Raw genomic sequence first — 25662 nt, forward strand, 5'->3', positions numbered from 1 at the left:
CTATGATTTCAAACTCTGCCTCAGAAGTGGGCATTCAAATGGAGCCACTGATAGCCTCCTGGCCCACCCAGGGCTGGGCTGTGCTGGGAAAGTGAAATGTGGATGCTGTTAAAGCCTGAAACCACGGCTGCTGCCCGGGAGTGAGCTGAGCCATGGGGTGGAAATGCTGCTGCTGCTCTGAATCACATCTCAGCAATGGAGAAGCTCTGGCTGAGGCATTTCCTGCTGTTTCTAACTCATCCCCATCCAATGCCTCTCTCATGGAACTCCTATGCTGAAATCCCGGCCCTATGGAAAATCCACAGCAGCTGTCCTGATGAGTCCAGCCGTCTTCCCTGAGTGTCAGAGTATGGCAGGAGGTGTGGTGTCTTCTGGTGGTGATTCCCATGGGACCTGCCAGGCTGTGGTCGGTTGTTCAGCCTCAGTGACTTTTTGAGAGGGAAATGGAAAGAGCGAGCAGTGCGAGTTAATTAATTGACACATAATGAAGTCAAGATGAGCATCCCCCAAGGAGCTGAAGCTCAGATTAGGAAAGCAGCAGATGATGGTGTTCCCTGGCTTTGTCCCGAGGCCCAGCCTCCTGCCAGCCACACGGAGGACACTGGCTCTGGCCCAGGAGCAAGGAAAAAAAGGCCCCGAATGCCTTTCGATGGCAACTTTAATAGAATTTAGGTGCTAGAAGCACTGTGACCCAGACAAAGGAGTTATGAAAGGGATTAAACATCAGTGGCTGATTGGTGCTTTGGTCCCTTTGGTTTCAGGATGAAGACTTGCTATGGCAGCACAAGCAGACCCTGCATGGACTCAAATGGTTTTCTGATGACAAGAAACAGCCAGGAGCAGGGGAGGCTCAGAGTGACTAACCTGGAGTTTGTTGGATGGTGCTGGGCAGACACCCTTCACAAGATCATGAAATCCTTTAAGTTGGAAAAACCCACTTAGATCATTGAGTAGATCATTGGCTGTGCCCCAGCACAACCAAGCCCATCACTAACCCTTCTGGTGAAGAAATTTCCCCTAATATCCAAAATAAACCTCCCCTGGCACAACTTGAGGCTGTTTCGTCTTGTCCTGTCCCTTGTTCCCTGAGAGCAGAGCCCGACCCCTACGTGGCTGCACCCTCCTGTCAGGGAGCTATAGAGAGAGAAAAGGTCCCCCCTGAGCCTCCTTTCCTCCAGGCTGAGATCCCCCAGCTCCCCTTCTGCTCCTGGTGCTCCAGACCATTCCCCAGCTCCATTCCCTTCTGGGGACACGCTTCAGTCCCTCAATGGCCTTCTTGTCCTGGGGGGGTCCGAGACCGGCCCCAAAACTCGAAGAGCCTCAGCAGTGCCGAGCACAACAGAACACTCAGTAGCCCTGTGGCCGGAGGAGGCGGCTCGGGCCCAGCGCAGCGGACGGGGGCCCTCTAGTGAGGGGCGGTGCGGCCCCGGCTCCGCCCCGGCCCGGAGAAGCCATGGCCGGTTTGGAGCCGCTGTACGCCTGGGCAAGGCCCGCCATCTCCCGTCCGCAGGACGCTCTGGTCTGTGGCATCCACTGGGAGTTGATTCGGCACGGTTACCGCTGCCTGGGTACCGGCGACCAGGTACGGGCCGAGCAGCGCTGCGCCACCGCGGAGGCCTGGTAGGCCGCGGTGAAGCCTCGGCCTTTCCTAGCGCCGCTCGCCGGCGCCGTGCGGTCGAGCCGGGCGACCGCTGCCGTGGCCGGGGGTACCGGGCGGCGCCGGCGGTGTTTGGGGCACCTGGGCCGGGGCGGGGTCCGAGGGCCCTCAGTACTGCTGTGGAGGTCGGAGCGGGAGGCTGCGGGGCTGGGGGTGTCCCGGTGTTGGGGGGTCCCGGTGTTGTAGTGGGATGCCGCTTTTGCGATAATGCCGGTGCTGAGAGGATCCCGGTGCTGGGGGCGCCAAGGGTCCTGATGCTGGGGGTGGTCTGTGGGATGTCGCAGGACGGGAGATCCTGACGCTGGTGCGATCAGTATGACTCTGGGAAGACAATAGAGCTAAGTGGAATTTCGTAGTGAGGCAGAACATTGTAATAAAAGGGAGGTGTGCAATCCAGTGCTGAGGAAGAAATGTGTTGGAGCAATACCAGAGGGTGGGACAGTCCAGTTCTGGACCCAGTGCTGAGATGGAGGTCTAGTGAATTTGGATCCTGATGGGTGTTGGGAGAGTACCTGATGTGGTGTTGGGGAGTAATGGAGGGTGCAGGGCACTGTCACAGCAGAAGACTCTCCCCAGAACAATAGAAGGGAACAGTATAGGGCAGGGCTCCCCAGAAGCACTGATGTGGGGCTGGGACAGACATGATGACAGCCTTCCCCCATGCCCCAGACAGCTCTGTATCATGCTGCCGAGGTGAAGGTGTCTGGCAGGGAAGAGCATCATCTCCTAGTCTGGGTATTTGTGACCTCCTTCTGCTCAGTAAAGAGTGGTTGTGTCTTCCAGTGCAGGGATGCTGTGGGAGGCTGGCAAGCAGGCAGGGCCAGCCTGTAGGAAATACAGTCCTGCTTATGCTGTCAAAACCTGGAAGGCATTGAGGGATCCCCTTCCAGACACCTCAGTTCCCTCCTGGATCTCCCTGTGCAGCCAAGACCCCTATCCCTAGGAGTTCATGCTGGGCTCCTGGGCAGGGTCTCAGCAGCCTGTCTGTTCTCTTGCAGCCAGGTCCTGATGAAAGGAAATCAGAGCTGTTACCTGTCAGCTGGGAAGCCAACAAGGAGGTGTATACACTGCGCTACAAGTCCACAGATGACACCCAGGAGCTGTTGCTGAAGGCCATCATGGTGGAGGACAGTATGATCCTCAACGTCATGGTGAGCACCCACTTAGCCCCTGTAGGTTTGGGGTCCTTTGGCTGAAAAGAGCACCGGGGGCAATTTCTTAAATGTTGGCTTTTGCTTGTTCTGCCTGTAAGTGGTGTTTGTCCCTCAGGATGAGGCAGACCCAAGGGGTGTTTTTGTGCAGATGTGGCTCAGCATGAAGGTGGTCAAACCCTGGCTATGTCAGGGCAGTAGGACAGTTGGCCTTGAACACTTGAGCGCAGGAGCTGCCCTGCTTCTGTCCTTTTCCCAGTTCAGGACTTCTCTGCAGCCCCCAACAAGCAGCTGTTCCAGGTGGCTTTGCTCAGTGTTTCACCCTTTGAAGCCTGAACTGGGGAGAGGGAGCAGAGAAAATCTTGCTCTACACTAGGGTTTGCTTCTGGAGATTCAGGCACAGCACGGGGACATGGGAGGAAGCAGGTGGGCCCCGTTCCTTGTATCCTAAGCCTGGGGCTGTTGTTGTAGCTTCTCTGTCCCTCATTCACAGCTCTGCCAGGCTGTTCACACTGCTTTACCTGTGTTTTACCAGGATCGTAGCTCTCAGAAGGTGGCAGATGTGACCTTGGCAGTGGCTGACTACATCAACTCAGAGCACCTGGACGATTTCCACAAGTAATTTCAGTTTCCTGGTATTTTCTGCAGGAGCAAATGTCCTACTGGCATGGAGAGGGGGGCAGAAATCAGGTTGGGAGGAGCTGGATGTCTTACTCCCCAGCACAAAACCAGGCCAACCCTGACATGCAGCCAGAACTCTGTTCCCTGCCTTCCTCTGCATTGGCATGAGGGATATAGAGGACAATGGGATCATGGGTTGGAGCCCAGGGGAGGGCCACCCCACCTGGTGAAGGCCAGGCCAGCACATTTATTTCCAGAGCATTGTGCTGGGTGGACGCTGCCCAGGAGTGTGACAGCTTCAGCCATGTCTGCAGTGTCAACTGCTTACCTCCAGTGCAAACTGGTTGGGTTGGAGCAGAAGAGAGTGGCTGGGGGGCACCTTGCTCATATGAAATGGGTAAAGATTTTGGTGGCCCTGTGTGCTGTTACCCTTTCCTGTCCCCTCTGTGTTGCCAGTGGGGGACATGTTTTGTGCAAGGGACACTTTGGGCTTGTCTGTCCCCTCCCCATGCCTGTTGCAGCCTGTCCAGCACCTCATGTCCTGGTGCCATGGCCTGGCCACCCCACTCCACTGTCTTCCCTCTCCTTGCTGCAGGGTGTACAAGAACACTGAGGATCTGAGGACAAGAATCACTTCAGGCATCATTGCACCCCTCGGGCCCCCTGCAGGAAAGACCAGAAAGGAGCCTGAGTTCAAAGAGGACATGCACTGGGATGAGAACCCGCTCCGGGTCCCTCCCCGGCAGCCAATGGGCACAAGGGCCCCATCCAGGTGAGTAAAGAGTGTGTGGCTGCTCAGAGCCTCCTGTTACAGGGGATGTGGTCCTGGCACAGCTCCCCAAACTGCACAGCAGGTCCCCATCTCACCCATGTGGCATGGAGAGTGAAAAGGATCCAGACCTTCCCCAGCTGGATCAGCCTGGACATTTGGGTTTGATTTGGTTGCTGGAGAGGGATGGGCTTTTCTGGAGCTATGTGTTGGACTGACAGACGCAGGAGGGAACAGGCAGGATCTAGGGCTGGGAGGTGAGGTGTGGAGTGAAAGGCAGTGGCCCTGCACTGTGGGGTGGGGTGCACCCAGCCAGGATGGGGTGCAAGACTTCGTCTTCCTGTTCTTCCTGACCCCACTTTGCCCTTGGAACCATTGCTGGCAATGCTGGATAGAGAGGACACATGGCACCTGCTTTGCCATCCTTTTCTGGCCCCTTCCAGTCATCCCTTTTATGTGGCAGGTGGGTTCCCTCCTCTCACACACACTGTGATACCCTTTGGCTGGAAGTCAAGAGACATTGCAGTGGCTCTGCCATCTCTTGGGGAACTGCTGTAGCTTCTGTCTTGTGTGTCACCCCACTGCTGTCTGCTGCCACTCAGGGTGCAAGAGGCTCCGGGAAGAGGAGAGGCTCTTGGGGGAGAGGCCCGGGAAGACAGGCTGGAGCTGGGCACTGCTCTGAAACCATGTTACTGGCATGGGTTATTGACAGGAAGATGTGCCAGCTGGCTGCAGGCTCACCACCCCACTGTCCCCACTCTCCTAGAAGTGGGACTGTGCCTCTGGCTGGGACATGCTGGAGAGCCCGGCCTAGCCCAGCACTGCTTATGGATCCCCTGACATGGAAACTCCTGGTATACATGGACATGCTTGGAGCTCCTGCTCCAAGAAGTGGGAACAACAAGGGGAACAACAGGGTTCCCTTTATCTCAGCAAGCTGCTGCCACACATGTCAGTGTCTTCATTTGGCAACACCCTGGAGCAGCAGCCCCCTCATGCAGGATCCCACAGATCCCAGTGCCCTCCAGGTGCTGCATTGTTTGCCATGGGAGGGCACCCATGGGTGCAGCTCCACTCAGCTTCTCTGCTCTACCTGAACATTTTGCTGTGTCCTCTGTTTCAGGCCTTCCCCCTTGAGTCCCTTTGCTGTTGGTGGAGAAGACCTGGACCCTTTTGGGTGAGTATGGCTCACCCTGCTTAGGGGATGTGAGGTGGTTGGAGACCAGTCAAACAGTATCCAGCCAAGTGTCTCTGAGTGGGGGCAGTTGCTCAGTCAAATTGTGAGGGACCAATTGACAGTTGCTAAAGCTCAATATGGTTCTAATATCGTAATAAGATCCCGTCTCTTGCATAGATGATAGGTTGCAATCTGTGTCTGTTTAATAATCAGCTTGTATTCATTTAACACACAGTAATTCCTGCAGTAAATCAAAGCTGAATACGTCGTTAAGTGAATGTAAGCCTCTAATTTAAACCGTTACCAGCTGCTGTGTCTCCAGCCCAGCAGTCTGCAGAAGGGGAGGCTGAAAAGCCGAGTTCACAGATTCTCAAGTCCTGTTTCAAGCCTCCCGGCTGTCTGAGGCACTTGAAGAAAGCCTGGGCAGAGGCTGGCTGTCTGGGAGACTGAGCTCCACAGATACATCCTCGATATCTGGTTAGGTCAGGCAAGGAGAACCTGTCATCTTCCGCTCCAGTTAAAAGCACGCAGTCAGACAATAACCAGCTTGTGGTGTCACTGTGGAGTGTCCTGCAGCCCAGAGAAGACTCCTCTTTGGAACCACTCTCCTATGGGGATGGCATTTTTTCCCCTCTTGCAAGACTTGTTTCTCCATGGGTTTGGCTAGAAAAGGGACAGCTAAAAATGTCTCTGCTCAGCTGGAAAGAGAGGCCTGGAGCTGGGGGGATGGAAGGAAACCTGATTGGACCAGAAGAGGTGATTCATTTTGGGGGGAGGGTGTCCCTGTTTCTCTTGCTGCCTCCAACCCTTCATCAGACATTTCTGTGTAAATGACGAAAAAAAAGATGGTAAATGGAAGCAGATTTGTATGCTGACACCTGCCAGTGCTGGGGCTGGAGACCCAGACTCCCAGGAATATGCTCATGGGACCTGGCTGTCCCGGGGCACTTTGGGCAGCTGTTCTGGCCTAATGGAACTCATTAGCACGGTTGTTAATGACTTGTATGATGGCAGCAGTGTCCGGAGGCTCCAGCCACATTTGCACAAAGCCGACCATGAGGAATGGCACTCGCAGCGTGGGGCAGCTCCGAGGAGCCGCCGTGGTCAGAAAATGACTTCCAGGCAGCTCTTTGGAAAGGCTTGTGGGAGCCCAGCCGGCTCTTGCAACACTGCACAGGGCAGGATGGGAAGCAGGGATGGAACGTGGGTCTGCAGTGAGGGCCAGCAGGTCTGTTCTTGGGGGAACAGCCAGCACCTCTGCTGTGGAGACAGGCTGAGAGAGCTGGGCTTCTTCAGCCTGGAGAAGAGGAGGCTTCAGGGACACCTTAGAACTCCTTACAGTGCCCAGAGGGGCTCTAAGAGAGCTTTTTTTGGAGGGAGACTTTAGACAAGGGCCTGAAGTGACAGGACAAAGGGGAATGGTTTCCCACTGACAGCTAGCTAAGTTAGACTGGATATTGGGAAGAAATTCTTTCCTGTGAGGGTTATGAGACAGACCCCAGGCATCTGGTTGTCCAGAGAAGCTGTGGCTGCCCCATCACTGGAAATGTTCAAGACTGGATGGGGCTTGGGACAGCTTGGTCTAGTGGGAGATGTCCCTGCCTATGGCAGGGAGTTGGAATTAAATGAGTTTTGAGATGCCTTCCTACTCAAGATAATTCTGGGATACTCTTCAGGGCTCTGTGTCTTTCTGCCATGGGCTGCCTCACTGGATCATCCTGTGGGCTTTCTTTCCCACATGCCATGTGTCAGGTTAACCCCTTGTTCCCATGCTCAGCATTTCTTCAGTTCTCTCCAGTGCCAATCTCATTTCCTTCTCTGCCTTTTCTCTCTCCAGAGGTCGGAGTGGGGGAATGATTGTGGATCCTCTCCACTCTGGTGTCCCGCAGCCTGTCATTGACCCATCATCAGGCATCCCAGGCCGGCTTCCCCCAGGAGCTGTTCCACCAGGCGCCAGATTTGATCCCTTTGGTCCCTTAGGAATTGGGCGACCCGGGTAGGTCCTTGGCCATGCTGATAGTCCAGCCTGCCACTGGATCCCAGCTCATCCCTGTTGCTGCAGGCCTGAGCTCTCACTTCTGTTTGACTCTGCTCTGAATTTCTTTACAGGCCAGATCCTGACCACCTTCCTCCTCCAGGCTACGATGACATGTTCATGTGAGGAGTCACCATGTGGCTGCTCATGAACAAGTCTTCTGGGAAACGGGCACTTTGCCTCTTCACTCCTCGTCTGATGGATTGTGAATTTTCCAGCAGCGTTTTCCTTCTCTATGTTTTGGGCCACATTCCCATGTGTCCCATCAGCTATAAAGGCTTCCCTGTTTGCAGAATGGAAGAGGAGGCAGTAGCAGGTCATTTCTTTCTCTGCTCCTCTGAGGGTGCCCGGCCGTTTGCACCCACCAAGGTGGGAGCATGGGGTGCGACGCTCTGGGAATGGCCTGGGTGCTGTGGGATCTCTCCTCTGCTTCTCTGGGGTGGCAGAGCTTCCTGCTGTGGTCCCACAAGCGGTGGGTGTGAGGAGGGAGCTGGCTCCGTGCTGCTCCTCTGCAGGAAGCCACAGCAACCTCCTGAAGGGGACAGCTGGAGCGGGTTCCCCACAGGGTGGGTTTCTCTCTTGCTCTGTATCTGAGCAAGGCACTGACTGAAGGGCTGGGAAGCCCAGCCTACATGGTCTCCATGGGCAGACCCCCAACAGCAGTTGGGATTATGCCCATGCTTGCTGTCTTTGAAGAGCAGCACCAGAAAAGGCTTTGATGTGGATGAGAAGAGACATAGATTGAATTCCTGGCTCACCTTTCCCCCTCTCTTCCCTGAAGCTGTGGTGATTTTCATTCCTGGGGTTGCCTGTGAAGTGTGGCAGGCAGTGCAGGCAGTGTGGTGAGGGGTTCCCACTGGGCACTGTGTGGATCTGGAGTAAGAGGGAGGGAGCTTTGCAAAAGAGGTTTCTCAAACATGTTTTCCTACTGCCAGTCTTGTTGCATGTGGCTCTGCCTGGCTGGCTTGAGAGGAATGGCTGAGATACACATGGCTCAGGCTCCTGAGCTCTCTAGATAACTCCCCTCCCCACAGACTCCTCAGCTCAGTTGATTTTGGGCCTGAGCTCATCTCTCCTGTCAGGGGCTCACACTGTTTTTCTTCTCATGGTTTGATCTCTTGGAAGAATGTTCATGAGACTCAAATAAAAACCTGACAACAGTGTTGTGCTGATGCTTACTGAGGTGGCCCCTCTATTTTCTACTGTGCAAAGGGAAGCCCAAGAGCCCTTCCTGAGGCAGAGGATCCATGCTGGGAACCCGCTTTGTACCTTCCCCTGAGCAGCAGCGTTTTCCAAGACGATGTAACTGTATTAGGAAAATGAAGTGGAGAACAGCCCATCCCTGCTCTTGCAGTAATTGCCTCTCCGGGGCATTGAGTGCTGTTGGAACACTGCACGCAGCTGCGTTGGCAGAAATAAAAAGGGGGAAGGGATCCCCTCATCTATCTCTTTTCCCAAAAGGCTTTTTCCTTTTAAAACCTCTTTGCCTACAAATGCAGTTAACAAAGCTGCGTTATGGTGTGTGCCACCCTGGGCCCTGCACATGTGGGACCAGGGAAGGCCAGCTGGTGCTGGGAGCAGTTGGAGCATCCCCTGCATCTCCCCATGGCTTATGCATGGACCCCCATTCATGGAGGGGCTGGTTCTGAGCCGAGACCCACTGCGCTACCCAGAGCTTTTTCAGGGTAAGTTCCCAGCTGCAGACCCACGGGTGGGCTGTGGGCAGTGCCCATGACCAGAGCAGCATGGGAGGGATGGAGAGAGACTCAGGGTTCGTGAGGCCATTGTTTTTGCTTGTCCCCCCCAGCTCCTGGGACAGCCTATGCCTATCCATATCTTCCTTACAGAAGAAAGAAGCTTCCAGTCTTGCTGCCGGGGTTGAGAGACGGGATGGGGGAGAGAAACAGCTTTGGCCTCTTCGAGAGGCCCCCTCTGCGGGGGGCGGCTGTTTTCTGTGCCTGAATTAATCATTTTCTGCGACGTACCAGGAGGGAGAGGCGCAGCCGGCTTTGATGGGGCTAATTAAAGCGAGTCAGAGCGGGGAGAGGCTGCGGCAGGGTGAGGAACTGGCTTTTGTCTGCAGCCCCCGGCCCTGGCGGGTCCACAGTGCTGTGCAGCTGGGAAACAGGTGGTAGAGGAGGGGAGTGGGTTCCAAAGGGGACAAGTGTCTGCTGCAGGTCTGTGCCTGAGCCTCTGGGCTCCCAGGGCTGAGCCATCCACTCTCCAGAAAGGATGGGTAAAAGGAGGCAAGGATCCTCCTCTCCATGTCACAGGAGAGTGGGAAGAGAAGACTGTCCCCACAGCTGGCCTGGGTGCCACCAAAGGAACCTGGAGCATGGCAGAGGTGGATCCTGAAGACCAGTGACACAAGCACATTCCTTGTTCCATCTCTAGGGCTTGTGGCCAGCACAAACCCCATTCCCTGAGAATGGCTGGGGTGCAGCCACCCCCACTGCAGGTTTGTTCCACAGTGGCTGCGAGGTGCAGGTCTCCCTTCAGCAGGAGAGACAGTTCAGGCCTTCAGCCATGTGTCCCTGTCCCTAGCACTGTTGTTTCTGCCCTAAGCGACAGGAAACATTAACATGCACGGGAGCACAGTAACACACCCCGCGTTAATTTTTATGGGAAGGCTGTGAGGAGTGGCTGGGGCTGGGTGTGCGGTCTTGGCAGAGGCTCAGCCTCCCACCTCCAGCAGCAGCACTTCCACTACTCGTTTGAAGAGAGGCACTGGATTATTGGTAATGGCCCAGGATCCCCAGAGAGTCCTTCAGGCCATCTGCCAGCCCGCCCAGCTCACAGCACCTGCCTGCATGCTCCCGATGAGATGGCAGAACCCCCCAGCATTGCTAATTACCCTTCAGCCGGTGCTACATCCTTTGGATCCTGGGTACAGGGAAGCCGTGTGTGTGGCCCAGCAGGAAAACAAAGCAGCCCCCATTTTGTGGAACTGGGAAAGACATACTGGGCCCTCTCTGCTTGCTTTGCTCACCCCTGGCACAAAGTAAGATATCCCCAAAACACCAGCGCTGGGGGACTGGAGAGTCATTGACCCTCGTTCCTCTCAAGCTGCACAGCATCAGCCTTTCCCAGCCAGATTTTTCTCAGCACTCTGGGATATTTTGGATTGCTTCCTACTACTCTCCTGCACATTAAGCACCACATGCTGGTGCCTCTTTCCCAGTGCCTGCCAGAGTGATGAAGGGACAGCCAGGTAAGACAGCTCCATGTGTCTCTGCCACAGCCACCCTACACCTCAGCCCAGGGGAGGTTGTATACAAGATTACATACCAACCCTGGAGTTCTCAGTGGGGAATATTCTTTAATAGCCCACCATCTTTGACACAGTTTGTTCATTGTAAATATACCTCTCTCCACACAGAGGCTTCCCCCAGTCTTACAGGGACTCAAGGCACAGTCCAGCAACAAGCTGACAAAGCAGTAAAAGCCCCTTCCCGCAGTTTCTTCAGCAGCCTTGTGCCATAATCCACAGCAGTATTTCTTGTGCTCATATACAGCAGGTGCTTAGCAGCTGTAACCTTCACCAGGCTCAGCTTTTCATCCTGAAAACACTCCTTCCATTCTATTTAAAGCAACAAAAAAAGGATGAGGGTGATTTCTCCATCTAACGGGTTTATTTTTCTAATCCAGAAATGCAGGGCCAGTGCTGAGTTGCAGGACAGACATTTGCCTTCTCAAGGCAGAGCCTTGCTTGGGAAGACTCGGAGCTCCCCCTTTCCCCTTCCCTTCCCTTCCCTTCCCTTCCCTTCCCTTCCCTTCCCTTCCCTTCCCTTCCCTTCCCTTCCCTTCCCTTCCCTTCCCTTCCCTTCCCTTCCCTTCCCTTCCCTTCCCTTCCCTTCCCTTCCCTTCCCTTCCTTTCCTTCCCTTCCCTCCCATGGCATCCCTCCTCCACCCTAGAGTCCCTCAGTGACAGCCACAATGACATTTGTCCCACCGCTCTCCTTGGACCCTTCATTTGGCCCCTCAGGCTCTGATTAAAGCCATTTGTCCCAGGGCTGTTGGAGACAGGCGATGCTTGTTTGGGGCTCAGCCACCCATTTCACTCCAAGTATGGTTTCATCCCAGGGAAAGGTGCTTGAGTGCTAGGATTGCAGGTGTGAGGTGATTAAAGGTTGTTTCCTGGCAAATTATTCCTGTTTTCCTACAAAAATTACACAGTGTGGCTGGTGATATGGTGACAGGGAGAGAGGCATGTGGCACTTCACAACAGCGGGAAAAATAATCTGTGAAGAATTATGTGGAAACATAGGGCAGAGGATACCATTCCCAGCATACGAGGAGACACTGGAAGCCCTGGAATAAAACCCTACCCAGGCAACCAGATGTAAAAATCACTTTTCTTTGTGTCAGGCTGTCTGGAGGGATTTGTCCCTACCTAAGAATTCCTGAAGTGGGTAGCTTATGGGATGGATTGAAAACTGGTGGCAGTTCATGATAAACAGCACCTTTTGTGGGTCTACATTTTCCAGTGGGACAATTATTTCCCTTTCCCAGCACATTGCTCATACCCATTTCTCTTTCCACAGAACATTGTGCTTTAATGACGCTTCATGTTTAATTCCCGAGATGTAATTTTGCCTCCACGCCACAGACAATGGTCCTTGAATAAGCAGAAAGGCCAGCGTGGGGACACCCCAGCAGCACTGCCAGGCCAGCGTGGGACACAGCCACCACATCACCTCGAGGCACGGAGAATCATCCACTCTCTTCTCTACAGAGCACCATGGTTTTTGAAGAGGCCATTCTAGGTCTGCTGGTGGTAGCGGGATGCTTGGCACTGTGCAGGTGTGTGTCCTGGCCTTCATCCTGCTGTGCGAAATGGGGCTGGTGGGGTGTGAGGACTGGGGGTGGCAGGGGGCTGGACCCCACCCCATGAGTGGTGGGCACGCTTGCTGCCTCCTCTTCTGCCCAAAGCAGTGCAAGCACCAGCTCTGTGCCAGAGTTTTATAGGAAACTATTGCTAAAAATGGCCACTGATGGCAGAAACAAATCTGTCAGGAAAAGCAGTCAGGTCCTGACCGTGGGAAGGAGCTCAGCTTCACATCCAGCCCAGGCTGCAACTGACCACGGCAGAGAAATCCCATGGGTGCCTTGACTGTACTACTACCATGATGCTGGTGGCAGGATTCCATCCAGGAAGGTGCAGGGCAGGTGATGAGAGGTCCCAAGGCCATGCTGTTCCAGTGCTGGTGGTGGGAAACAACCCAGGCCAGGGCCATGCAGTCTGGTGGAGTACCCCAAAACCTCCTAAGTCCGTTGAGCCAGAGCACCAGTCAGGAAGGGTTCAAGGAGGTGAGAATGGTGGCTGAAGGCTGGCGTAGTCGAAGTTTCACCCAGTGGTATCAGTGTTGGAGTGCAGCAAGTGGACCCCGTTTCTGCCAGCAGCAGGGGTCCCTGGGGTGCGCACGGCTAGGAGCCGGTCCCCTCGAGGGGCTGGGGTGGGGGGCTCAGCTGGCTCTCGAGCAGCGCCCGCGTCCCTTCAGCTGATACCCTCCGCAGCCGCAGCCGTACCGAGCCATAGGTGCCACCGGTGCGCCGAGCGGCCCGGGCGCGGCGGCGGGCGGCGGCGGCGGCCAGCAGCAGGGCGGCGAGCAGGAGTCCGCCCAGGGCCAGCAGCGCCAGCCCGGCCACGGTGCAGCGGTCGAGGCGGGCGCGGAGCCGGGCTGCCCGAGCCTCCAGCCGCTCCATCTGCCGTGCCGGCACCGCGGGGTCGGGCCGCGCCGCCCGCGGAATGGCCCCCGCCAGCACCACCAGCGCCGCGCCGCCCAGGGCGCAGCCCAGCGCCAGCGCCAGCCCCGGGCCCGCCGGCACCGGCCCCCCCGCAACCGCACCAGCCCCCGCACCCGCGGCCGCCGCCTCGTCCGCGCTCCGCAGCTCCGCTGCCCGCGGGGACGCCATGGAACCGCCGCCGGCCTGCGCGGCCGAAGGTGAGCGGTCGAACCGGGACGGGATGCTCCTCTGGGTCGGAGACCGGTCTCCGAACCGAGATGCTTCCCCACACCAGAGCCGAACCCCGGGGGCGGGATGGTTCCCCTCCCCGGAGTAGCTTCGCCTGACTGGGATGCCAATCCCACCCCGCAGGTCTCCGAACCGGGCTGCTCCTCCTGGGATCCCGTTTAGCCGAACCGGGTTATCTTCGGAGCTGAGACCCCCGCCCGAACTGTCCCTCTTCCCCGGAGCCGATCCCCCAGACCGGGTTGCTCCCCTTCTCTGAACCCGGCACTTGCCTCTCCGAACCGGGTCGTCCCACCTGGCTCTCCACCTTCCCAAACCAGGCTCTCACCGCGCGACCCACCTTCCCGAATCCGTCTGAAAACCCCTGTGGGGACCTTTGTCCCTATGACTCCACTAAACTGCCCCTCACCGGACCTTCTTCTCCCGCTGGGCTCTGCCCTCCGGTTCCCCGCTTCCGCACCGGGCTGTGGCCCCGTGCTCCCGGCTCCGCTCCCGCTTCTCCGCCAGGTCTGCCCTCCCCACCGATGCCCGCACCGAGGTGCCCCGTTTCCTCTCCCGGCCCCCCGCGTCGAACTGCCTACCCCCGCCGCCTCCCCGGTTCCCCGGGCAGGTGCAGGCGCCGGTGCCGGTGCCGCCGCGGGGCGGGCGGTGGGTGCCCCGAGCTGCGGTCGCGCACGGCCGCCGCACGCGCGCACACACACACACACGTACGGGGGGCACACACATGCACTCACATGAACACGCCCAGGTGCGTTACCGGCACCTGCTGTGCACGTACCCTGTGCAACAGGGACCCCTCTGTGCACCGCCCCCGACACCACCGGGACCCTCCGTGGACACCCCGGAGACTGCGTGGGGAGGGGCTTTAGAGAGGACGGAGCAGCACGGTGGGTTTTGTGTGGGGTCTCCCACAAGCAGCAGTTCCCTGTGGGACCCGAGGTGGAGCTGGGCTGGAGACACTGGGGCTGCAGCATGAGCATCCGAAGCCCCGAAGACAGCAGAGAGAGGTCCCATGTGGACGTTGCCCAGCCTGTCCCCAAATTCCGAGGAAGGTGGGGGTTGACCTAGGTTTGGGCCAGGTATGATATGCTCCAGCCTGGGACAGAGGAGCTCCTGGCCCCAGCCACAATGCCACTGCAGTCCCATGGCATCCCTCCTTCAGACACACACACACACCCCCACATAGGTGCGCACATTATTTATTCCATTTTTTCCCAGAGCATTCGTGTCAGTGCCTGGAGTCTTCTTCTCCCTGACCTGGCACCAGACCAGGCACGTGCCCTAGCAGTGACCTGCTGGCAGCCACACGCTTTCCCTGGTTTGTTCATACGACGTGGTCTATTTCCACATTTGGAGCAGTGCCTGGAGATGTGGATGTAAATCCCAAGCAATAGCGGGTGGGCTGCTGACAGCTGCCGGGAAGGTTTGTCCATCACATTGCCATTCCCTTCAACACCTTCACATGCTTCCAGCATCTCCACAAGCACAGCCAGTGCTGCAGGCACTGGGTGAGCTCAGTGCTGGGGCTGCAGGGATGCCCCTCATGCCCTCCACCCTGTCCCCTTTGTGTCCTGAACCCTGTCCCTGCACACAGTGTGTTCCTCTGCAGCTACACTGGGCTCTGTTCAGCGTGGAGATGTCAGATGGGGGGTCTCCTGCCACCTGTGTCATGACAGGGCAGGGATTTTCTCTGAAGTCTCTGTCAGGTATAGCTAAAATGGATAAAAAAGGGTCAGAGAGTTTTAGGGTGTGGCACACAAATGAAGAGGTGCATTTGTGTTTTGTGAGGGCTGCACAGGTGCAACAAAATCCAGGCTCAGCACCTATCCATGCACAGTGTCTATCCATTATGCTGACTGGAACCCTCTGGACCAACACATGGCACCTCCAGTTTCTAAGCTGCAGTAAGGGCATGGACCTGCCATTGGAATAAGATGATCTGTAAGGTGTCTTCCAACACAAACCATTCTGTGACTCTGTGATTCTATGAAACACAGAGGCTTCCCAGCACAGTGTCCCCAGAGATGCAGCCAGAAGTGGGCCAAGAAGCAGAATTAAATATAAATGTAAGTGCATCCTGACACATTAACTACATTTAGAGAGGCTTTAGTACCAACCCACATCGCAGGCAGGCAGGAGATGTTTGGAGACAAGTAGGTCATGGGACACAGATTGTCCCAAATCAGCAGGAAAAGATGGATTTGGAGCAGGCGGGCATATCACTGTGAACAGATGGGCAGGAGCAGATCTGCTGCCTCACCATCGCCAAATTCCCTGGGAAGATGGAACTGCCACCAGTTTGCTCCTGAGCAGAGCTGTCTGTGGTCAAGCCCTCTGTCCTGGAGAACCCAAGCCCTGTGGCTTCCCATGCACCCAGGGATGCCAAGGCCAGGAGCCCAGCCAGGGTGGGGATTTGTGAGGCAGAAGCAGAGGCACTCATGCTGTGCCTCCCACCTGCCTTCATACAGGGATGGGGCTGAGCCTGCATGGGGTCAGGGCTCAATAATGCCCGGGGGCTGCTCCTGCACCCCAATCCCACAGCAATGCTCAAGAGGCGACCTGTGATGGAGATGAGATGGAGGGATATATCCTGCTGGCATTGCTGCTTGCACTGTGCTGCCCCAGGATCCCACTGCCATTGCTGGATGGGAGCTTGAGGGCACCCCAGGCCTTTAAAGGGGCCTTGGGGATAGCCCAAAAACCTTCCCCAGTCTGATCCCAAATGGCTGAGCATAAGGGTGGGGACTGGCAAAAGCCACTCCATGCCCAAGGTGCTGGCACTAAGGGAAGGGGCGGAGAGACTGAGACAGCCAAGATCTATGCTGCCAGTGCAGGAGCAAAGAGAGAAGGGAGACAGCCAAGGTCAGAGGGAGCACTGCCAAAATTCACAATGAAACTGCAGGAGTGCTAGAGGGGAGAGACAGACGACTTGGAAAGAAAAGGAAAGAGGAGGGAGGGAAGAAGTCTGAGAGATGGAACAGGATGAAGGAGCCAGACAGGGAACCAGGGATGGGAACATGTCATTCCTCAGACGAAATGATTGAACACAGATAAGAGGGCCAGCAAATGGGAGCCTCAGGCAGGCAGAAGAGGAGAGCAGGAACAGGAATGTGATGGAGCTAGACAGGCTGTGGACCTGGCTCTGTTCCCTAACATAGCCCTGTGCAGCACAACCAAATTTTGGGGAGTGCACAGCTCTCTGGTGCCCACTGGCAGTGCTGACCCCTATCCAGCCTCACCACCGAGGTAAAGTTTCATTCCTGCCTGCTTAGCATTCACAGCATCCTATGGCAATGCGAGCGCCAGCAGCCAGCACAGCTCAAGGTGACTCAGAGGTCACAGAAAAAGCAGCCAGGCAATTCAGGAGCCAGCTCTACATCACCGAGAGATCCAGCAGTTTGGGAGGACCAGAAGTTCCCAGCACATCACGGCATCCCTGCCTGTCACTGCCAGTCTCTTGTACCCCAGACACAACATCCCAGTGCTCCCCATGGGTGGGGTTTCTGATCCAGCGAACTGCTCCTGGGAGCTGTTGCCACCAGCAAGGCAGGCAGGGAGGGCTGGAGCTGCACAGTGGGCATCGGTGAGGGTGGTTCCCCTCTTTCAGGGCATGGAGCTCACAGACAGGTTTGGTGCCTTGGAAGAGCAGTGGATACCTGCTCTGGTGCCTGTGGGAGGTTCCTCCAAGTGCCCGTTGGGGATACACCACTTCCAAGGATGGTTTATAGCAAAAATCCCTCTCCTTCCCCAAATGTCTGAGCCCCAGCCCAAAGGCAGCTGGAGGGACGGAGCCCTGCTTGCCACTATGACCAGCTGTACAGCTGCACTGGGATGAGGTTCAGCACTTTCCTGGTGATAATTAAGATCTTGTTATCTTCAGCTAACACCAGGGAGACAGGGAAAACCACAGGTGCCTTGTGATATGGCAACAGCTGATGCTCTGGACTGTGCCTGGGAGCAATGGGAGCCTCGCTGTGTTCTATCTGAATATAAAGCATGGAAAGCACGAACCAGAGGGTGGCAAACTATTTTTTTCTTGGTGTACCTAAGTGTGCAAACATACGTCTTCTCTCAGGGGTGGCTGGAACACCTTTTGCCATGCCCCTTTGCACAGAGGTCTGACCTGAGGTTTTGTTTTTTTGTTGTTTTGGGATTTCTTGTTTGATTGGGGTTTTTTTGTTTGTTTTGGTTTGGTTTTTCTTCTGCAAATTTCCTTCACCAGGGGAGTTTCATCAGACGTGTCTGGAGGCACGCAGGAGCTGCTCACCTGCAGAGAAAGAGATGGGGCGGTGACTGCAAACGGGCTCTTAGAATGTCAAGGGTAAAACGGGTTGGGAGGAGACGAGGAGGGGAAGATGAAGCAGGGAAGGGAAAGACAAGGAGATGGGAGGAAGGAAGAGAGGACAGGGAATAGGACAGATGGATGGGGAGAGTGAGACCGCTCTCCACGCTCATAAACCTAAAATGAGGGGTGCAGCACCGTGTGTGCCGGGCACGTGTGGGTACTGCCGGTGATCCCCAGGAAGGAGCAGGGAGCCATTTCCAGCGGCAGGTCCCTGCCGAGGGCTCCGTGGCCGTGCGGAGCCGTGGCCGGAGCTGCCCCGCACCGGCTCTGAGGGCGGGCTCCGCGCGGCGCTTCCCGCCCTCGGCTGAGGCCTGAGGAGGGACCTCCCGCTCCGCCGAGACCCTCAGCGCCCGCTAATCCCTCTGGATCCCCGCAGAGCCCAGCGGGGCTTCTTCACCCCCCCCCCCCCCCCAGGGACCCTCGGCGGCCGGCTGTGCCCATCCATCGCTCAGGATCCCGCTAAATCCACCACGCCCCTCCTGGCGTTGCTCAGGTCCCCTGTCCCCTCAGCGGCTTGGGCACCCCATCCCCTCAGGTCCTGGTGAATCCTCAGGGCCTGGCTAGATCCCCCTGTCCCCTCAGGCACCACTAAATCCACCCTGACCCATCCCCTAAGGATCCTGCCGAATCCCCACCTTCCCTCTGAGGATCCTGCTAAATCCTTTCATTCCCTCGGTGCTCTTGGTGTTCTCCTCATCGCTTCAGCACCCAGCTGGGTGACCCCAGCCCTTCTGGATCCCACTAAATCCTCACAACCCCTCGATATCTGCCTGGGTGCCCTGTCCCCTCAGATCCTATAAATCCTCTCATCCCCTTCAGTGCCTGGTTGTGTCCCCCCATCCCCTCAGATTGCACTAAATTCCCCCTTCCCCATAGCACCCCATCCCCTCAGATCCCATTAAATCCCTAATCCCACTTGGTGCCCCAGGGCCCATCTCCTCTTGCAAGGGGAAGAGCTCAGGGAATTTTGTCAGGGCTGCCCTGAGACCTTTGGCCAGGCACCATGTTCTATGTCCATTTGCTCATCAACAAGCGGGGGCCGCTGGCCAAAATCTGGCTGGCTGCCCACTGGGAGAAGAAGCTCACCAAGGCACATATCTTTGAGTGCAATTTAGAGGCCACCATACAAAAAATCCTCTCCCCAAAGGTAGGCTGTGGCATGAGGAGGGATCTCCTGGAGAGTCCTGGGGAGGAGGTGTTGGTCTCTTGTAGCGAACTCTTACTTCCGTGTAATATTTTAGCATTTTTGCAAAAAAATACTAGCTCCTGAACAATATTTTATTTTTTTAATTTTGAATCTTCACAGTTTGCTATAGCTCTGCGAACCTCTGGACACTTACTCCTGGGGGTGGTGCGAATTTACCACAGGAAAGCAAAGTACCTCTTGGCAGACTGCAGTGAAGCTCTGACCAAAATGAAGACAGCCTTTCGCCCAGGTATACACAAAATTCAGCATTTTTTTTTATCTGTGTCCTGTACAGCTCTCATTTTAAAAGTTAATGTTTGGATATTTCTGTTAAATACACATTACTGACCCCAAAGAAAACTGGGTGTACTGGTGCCTACTGCTGGTGTTTAGTCTTGCTTAATTTAGTGCTATTTCAGGTCTTCGACTCCCTTAACAGAAGCAGTATCTTAAGTGGGCTTACAAGAAGATGCTTGAGTTCAGGCTCCATTGCTGGATAATTAATTTTAATTTCTGATGACACCAACAACATGTCTAATGGTGTCAGTGCCAGACCTGACAGTGTGTTTTGAGCTCTAGCCATGTAGACAGAGAGAAGGAAGCTGAGATGACTGGAGCCTTTTCCAACAGGCTCTATGTTTGTCATACTTAGGCAATAAATGGGAGGCACTGTTGTCTAAAAAAAAGCCTGAGAACACCAGTGTCTATTGTCAGTTTTAATGTGTTTTGTGACCTGGCCTGTTTGCAAAATAGTGAGTAATTATTCTGCATTATTCTCAAGGATATGATCACAGAATCTTTTAGGCTGGAAAAGCCCTCCAAAACGCAGTCCAACTGTTCCCCCAGCACTGCCAAGGCCACCACTATGCCATGTCCCCAAATACCCCATGTCTTACAAATCCCTACAGGGATAGTGACTCCAGCACTGCCCTGTGCAGCTTGTGCCAAGGCTTGAAAACCCTTTCAGTGAAGAAATTTTCCTTTATATCAACTGAAATCTGCTGGCCACAACTCGCAGCTGTTTTGGAGATAGATCCTATAGCAACTTGGAGAGCACCACACAGCTCAAAAGTACACAACACTCACCACTGCAGCGACAGAGACTTTACCTAGATTGAAGCAGGGGAGAAAAATTTCAACAGAAGTGGTAAAATGCTGAAAGAGGCTGTTCAGGGATGCTGGGAAATCACCATCAACAGAAATAGTCAAAAGTGATCTGACTAAAATTGACCCTGTTCTGAGCAAAAGGTTGGGTTGGATGACCTTGAGAAATCCCTCCTCACATGAATTTTTCCAGAATTCTCTGTTTCCTAAGTAATTGCAGTCTGAGTACATAATTATTTGATGCTGGAGAGCAGTGTTATGGAGACAGAGCAGAGGAAAGGAAAACTCAGTGGTTCATTTGCAGTGCTGTGAAAAACTCTGGGCTAAATGTCAGCTGGGAGAACCTTCCAGGGACTTAAAGCAGCTGTTCACCAACACAAGTACTTATATATTTCAGGTCCTGTTGCAGCAGATTCTTTTGTATCTGTCTATAAAAAATAGGTCATCTTAAGGACATGGAAACTGAAATTCCACTTCCAGGTGCCTAAGCTTTACCTTTCTGTGATTTAGAACGGCAGCAGCCCCTCCTGACAGGTTTATGGGCTTATTATGCCTACTTGGGAAAGAACACTACTTTTATTTTATTGATACTTACTTTGTTATGTTGTCTGTTTATTTCAGGGCTTCTTGACCTTCCAGTTGAGAACTTTGAGGCTGCTTATCAGTCCATTACATTACCTGAAGAATTTCATGATTTTGAAGCACCACTACCAGATGTAAGGTAAATGCTTCCCGAGTTTTTATTCATTTTAGTATTTTCCAAAGTAAAAGCTATATTGCTGTTGTCTGATGGAGACTCAGATTTGATTGTTTCAATTTAATAACTGAATTCTCCTAAATTCTGAGCTCTACAAGGCTACAGCCACAGACGTTGTGCTTGGGTAGTTTTCCTTTAATCAACAGACCTTGACAATGAAATAATGTCTTGAACTTCGACTTCAGGATTTTAAATTATCTGAGTGAAGGATGCTAACAGCTTTTTGAACCTCAAGAGAAGAGACAAAAATCAGTGTTAATCCCGAAAGATGTGGCCAGTAACCACACAGTGTTGCACTGTTCCACTGGGTAACTTTATTTTGTTTCTGCTCTACTGCTCTCTGGGGCTAGGGTGTTTTATCAGCAATAGTCAGCCTGGCTCCTGAGAAAAAGCTAACATATTTTTTAGGCTTTTTTGACATAAAGCAGCATTAATGTAGAAAACTGATAAAAAGCAGGAGAGTAAGTCATGTTTCTGATGGCTCTGATGCTCTGAAGGTCCAGGACAAGAGATTTCCACCGAGGGTTGCTCTGTACCTCCTCATAAATATGGTTTGATGGGATCAGTAAGAGTTTATTATTTTGTAAGTACAGCTACAATATAATACACTTTTTTCAAGTGCCTCAGTGTGCTGACTCTATAAAGGTGCCTTTTCTGCCTGCCCAAAGACTTGTGTCATTTGATTTAAAAGATGTTTCACTAATTAGTCACCTTCTGACAAGGTAGATACCAGGGTAGATACCAGGGCTTGGATGAGAACAAAATCACAAAAGCCCAAATTTACTGGCAAAAGAAAATGGAGAAATATGGGGGCTTGTAATAAAATCCCAGGATTGAAGGCTGTGTCGAAACAAGTTTTTGCATTTCAGCTGAATGTTCAATGAGTTTAAGTTCATCCTATATTTTTATAATATTTTTCTCATCAGGGCCATTGATGTTGCTGAACACTTTACCTTGAATCAGAGCAAAGCTGAAGAAATCACACTTACAGAGGATTATGAAAGCAGTATACTTCTCTGTGATATAAACTTCGGTGAGAGAAGTTGAGAAAGGGGAAGTATTTCATAAGGGGAAGTGTGTTTTATGTGAAACTTTTATGAGAGGCCTTTCCACATGTGAAAAAGCTGGGATTAAAGGTGCATTTGTTTCATGCTTTTGCTGATTGGCCTATCATGCTGTTTTAGGTTTAAAATTTCTGTATAAGCAATATAATCTGGTGTCAGAGACTGAGAACCAAACATTTCCTGCTTTTACTATATTAGATAACACTGTTTATTGTTTATTCCATTTGAGATATGGGATGTCTTGCAATCTTTAAAAAATCACTTGAAAAATTAGGGTTTTGGGTTTCCAAAACTCACGCAGATGAGAAATCAGGAATTGTGTGTTCCCCCAGATGAAGAAGCAGATGCACTGAGAAGAAAGAGCTTCTTTGAGGGCAGTGTCCTGACAAGCAGTAACAATCTGGTGGCCGATCCCAACTCAGCCAGCACCAGTGGAGGCAAATCTGTGCTTCACGAAGATGTTTACTGCTTCCAGGATGACCATTTTGGGGATGAGGAGGATGCAGCAGATATGATTGGTAGGGTGTGCCATGGACAAACAGAGTTGGCACCTTTCCAAATATTTTTATTCTTACAGGAAAGAAGTCAAGACAGCACCAAAGCAATCGTTGTAATAATTTCTATGTTATTTGTTGTTTTCATACATATCCTTTTCACTACATCTCTGATCACTTAGACAATGCCAAGTCAAATTGGTTTAAAGGCTGTATTTTATTATTTTAGAATTAAAGGCATTAAATTTATGCTTAAATGTTTAACAATTTAATTTATATTTTCAAAAGGGAAATGATGCAGCATTTTTATCCTTACTGTTGTAATAACAAAGGCAGCAAAGGAGCTTCTACATCATTATGCCTTAGAGTATTTATGTAAACCTTACAGATTGATACCTGTTAACATTATCAAGGCCATAATTTAAAAAATCCAGGTGGAAAACTCAAACTTGGGACTAATCCCCTCCTTTGTGTGCTGTTGCAGACAGCTGTACCACTAACAGCCATCTGCAAAAGCTGAGCTTGCTTTCTTTGCAGAGTATTAACCTTGACTAACATTAGGCTGTATCAGGCTATTTCATGACTACTAAGGCTTAGAATGATTAAAACTATGTGTTTTGTATTTAAGAAATCCTGTTGAGGGATGAGCAAAATGTCCTAGATAAAGACATTCTTGATGTGGAAGAAGCATGTCCTTTGTCACAAGATCTGCCAGAGAACAGCACAGCCAGTGAGTTTGCAATGTATGCTCCATCTCACATAAACCCTCTGTTCCTGTGTTAATGCCTAATGTCACTCACACTTAGCTTTTTGTAGTATCCTTGTGTCTTTTTCCTTTCTTCATTTATTTTGCTTTTTATTCCCCCTTGAACTGCTTCATCTACCATTTTAGGATAATTTTATTTGATTTAGGGATTCCAAATTTGTAACTTGACATTGCTTAGAAACACCTTCATGTGGCATCCTGTTGGTCTATCCTGCTGCTCACAGCATGATGTCCCTTTTGAGGGGGAAAGAAACCCAGAAAAGGCTGTCCTGTAACAGTGAACTTTCCTGGTGAGAGCTTAGAAGGTCTTTTCCAACAGAAACAATTCTGTGCTTCTATTTCTGGCTTCATGTTTCTGCCACAAATTACACTTAAGTAGCTCACAAAGGTGTTGTTAACCTTCTTTCGGTTTGATGTTGATGAAAGAAATTAAGCTTTGATAACTATTCCTGAGAAATTTTTGCCATCTTAAATCCTTACTCTCCCATCAGAGTGTTAGTTTAAAATGGAGAATTTTGGAACAGCTTTAAAGGGATAGAGTGGCTCTTGCCTCTCCTTGCTCTATTGCTGGTGCTACTTGTTCCTTTTCTGTTGACAGCAATGTCCACACTGCCATGCACTTGCCTAGAACTGGATTGAAACTAAACACCTTTGCTCCTAAACACTTTCTGTTGGGTGGGTTTTTCTCCAGATCTGTCTCTTCTATGGCCTGGTCATTCTGGGATCAGTGAAGGGAAGTGTGCAGGGCAGAGTATGAGAAGGTGGACATAAGTGAGATTATAAACAATATAATTTGTATATTATATTATATTATATTATATTATATTATATTATATTATATTATATTATATTATATTATATTATATTATATTATATTATATTTTCCTATTTCTCACTGGTTTTGTCTGATACCATTCTCTGTCATGTGATTAAGAAATTAGTCCATACTGTTGTTTTGTTTTGTTTTGTTTTTTAATCTGAGTTATTTGCTGGGTTTTCTTGCAGTTGAGTCCAACTGTGCAGACACCACTGTTAAGGATGTAAATGATGCAATGAGTGAGACAATCCTTTTGTTCCAGGAAGAAGGATTTGTGCTTGAGCCTGTTGATGATACAGGTCAGAAGTTGATCTGTTTCTGATGAATGTTTGCATTAACTAGGTTTGGTTTGCTTCTTAGCAGTGAAAATACTTGCAATATAGATTATTCCCACCTTAGAGTTTATCTGCTCCTGCTGTCAGAGTTCTGTTTTACAGTAAATATTATACAAACCCATAATTTAATGGGTTAATTTAGTGTTAATTTATCTCAGCTGCCCAAATCTCTACTTGCAGTTTCTCCCATGTACCAACTCAAGTTTTGTTGCTCTTCAGCACTTGTAGCATTGCAAGCTTGGCCTCGGGAGTGGTACTGAAGATTCACCTGAAAAACTTTGTCAGTGACACATCAGTGACATTTATATTTAAAAATCACAATATTAAAACTGTCAAGCCTTTGGAAAACATTGGTTTGTGAACTTTTAACAAGATCCAAGGTGAAAAGTATTACATTTCCTCTGTAGAGGAAATATAAATGTCCACTATCCCATTGGTGGCTGTTTATGAATAAACAAGCTCATGTTGACAGCAATATTTAAAATACTGGAATTTTCCGGCCTGCCCAAATAATATCCAGGAAGTTATGGCTATAAAACTAATCTGTATCTTCCTTTTGTGTTTACATCTTGATTAAATTGCTAAAGGATTAAACTGACAAATACAGATATTAATTATGAGGTAATGATATATCTTGAGTGCATCAGCAGTTCCTGGAGCACTTAACTTCCTGATGGATTAAAGACAGCTTATTCAGTCTTGTTGCTCAAGACTGTGTTCTCATTAAGTTCTCCTGAATCTTTATTAAAAGAGCCATTTGTCTTCCCCAATTAAACATAAGGGAATTCCTATCAAAAGAGTAGAAAGAGTGAAAACGTCATAGAAACTTTTTGAAGGAATGGCCTGTGCACCTGTGCTTTGATTTTCAAGTCTAGGCAGTGTTCAGAAGGTTGGCAGCCAGGTTGATTCATTGGGCTTTTTTTGTGTGCTTAATGTCCTAGGAATAGACCTTAAGACTTGTTATTAATACTTGTTTTATGTAGCTGTCACCCAGAGGAAAAAAAAGCAAAGGAAGAGGAAGCTGCTGGTGGATGCAGAGAAGGAACTCAGCTGCCACACCATTTACAAGCAGCTCACCAACTGCACAGACCTCCTGGCCACGCTGGACCTTGCTCCCCCAACCAAGAAAATGATGATGTGGAAAGAGTGGGGAGGTGTGGATAAACTCCTGTTCCATACTTCACAGCCTATGGTTCATGCTCAGCTGCAAAAGGTAAAGATCAGTTCCTTGTGGGGCCAGGGTTGTTGCAGAGCTGGGATCTGATTGAGAGAGGCTTTGCAGATTCTGTTTGATCCGAACTTGGAGCTGGCTGCAGATGTGCACTGAGCGTTGCTCTGCAGTACAGGTCAGCTGGACACCTGCTGGTTTGCACACTCACCACTAATTGTTTCATCATCTGTGGGGTCATGG

The 25662-nt window shown here is 51.9% G+C and overlaps 2 protein-coding genes across 3 annotated transcripts in view; both read left to right on the plus strand.

Annotated features, from left to right (window-relative positions):
* Positions 1-1447: 1447 nt before the first annotated feature.
* PSMF1 (proteasome inhibitor subunit 1) lies at positions 1448-8588 on the plus strand. 2 transcript variants are annotated; one of them, XM_062504895.1, is made up of 7 exons: positions 1448-1582; positions 2656-2808; positions 3344-3426; positions 4025-4201; positions 5322-5375; positions 7213-7371; positions 7485-8588. In XM_062504895.1, the coding sequence occupies exons 1-7, from the start codon at positions 1454-1456 to the stop codon at positions 7534-7536; spliced, it is 807 nt and encodes a 268-aa protein (XP_062360879.1). In that variant the 5' UTR covers positions 1448-1453; the 3' UTR covers positions 7537-8588. The 2 variants fall into 2 exon arrangements, with proteins under 2 accessions (XP_062360879.1, XP_062360880.1); XM_062504896.1 differs by lacking the exon at positions 1448-1582 and adding an exon at positions 1760-1782.
* A 10143-nt stretch (positions 8589-18731) lies between these two features.
* RAD21L1 (RAD21 cohesin complex component like 1) overlaps positions 18732-25662 on the plus strand; it is a 9993-nt gene continuing 3062 nt past the window's right edge. The window contains exons 1-8 of the mRNA XM_062504958.1: positions 18732-18875; positions 19035-19164; positions 20640-20739; positions 21702-21808; positions 22172-22357; positions 22962-23063; positions 24105-24215; positions 25235-25464. Of these exons, the coding sequence (XP_062360942.1) occupies positions 18732-18875; positions 19035-19164; positions 20640-20739; positions 21702-21808; positions 22172-22357; positions 22962-23063; positions 24105-24215; positions 25235-25464 (1110 nt within the window). The remainder of the gene's footprint in view (positions 18876-19034; positions 19165-20639; positions 20740-21701; positions 21809-22171; positions 22358-22961; positions 23064-24104; positions 24216-25234; positions 25465-25662) is intronic.

Source organism: Cinclus cinclus, chromosome 18 (assembly GCF_963662255.1).
Source record: "Cinclus cinclus chromosome 18, bCinCin1.1, whole genome shotgun sequence".
NCBI lineage: Eukaryota > Metazoa > Chordata > Aves > Passeriformes > Cinclidae > Cinclus > Cinclus cinclus.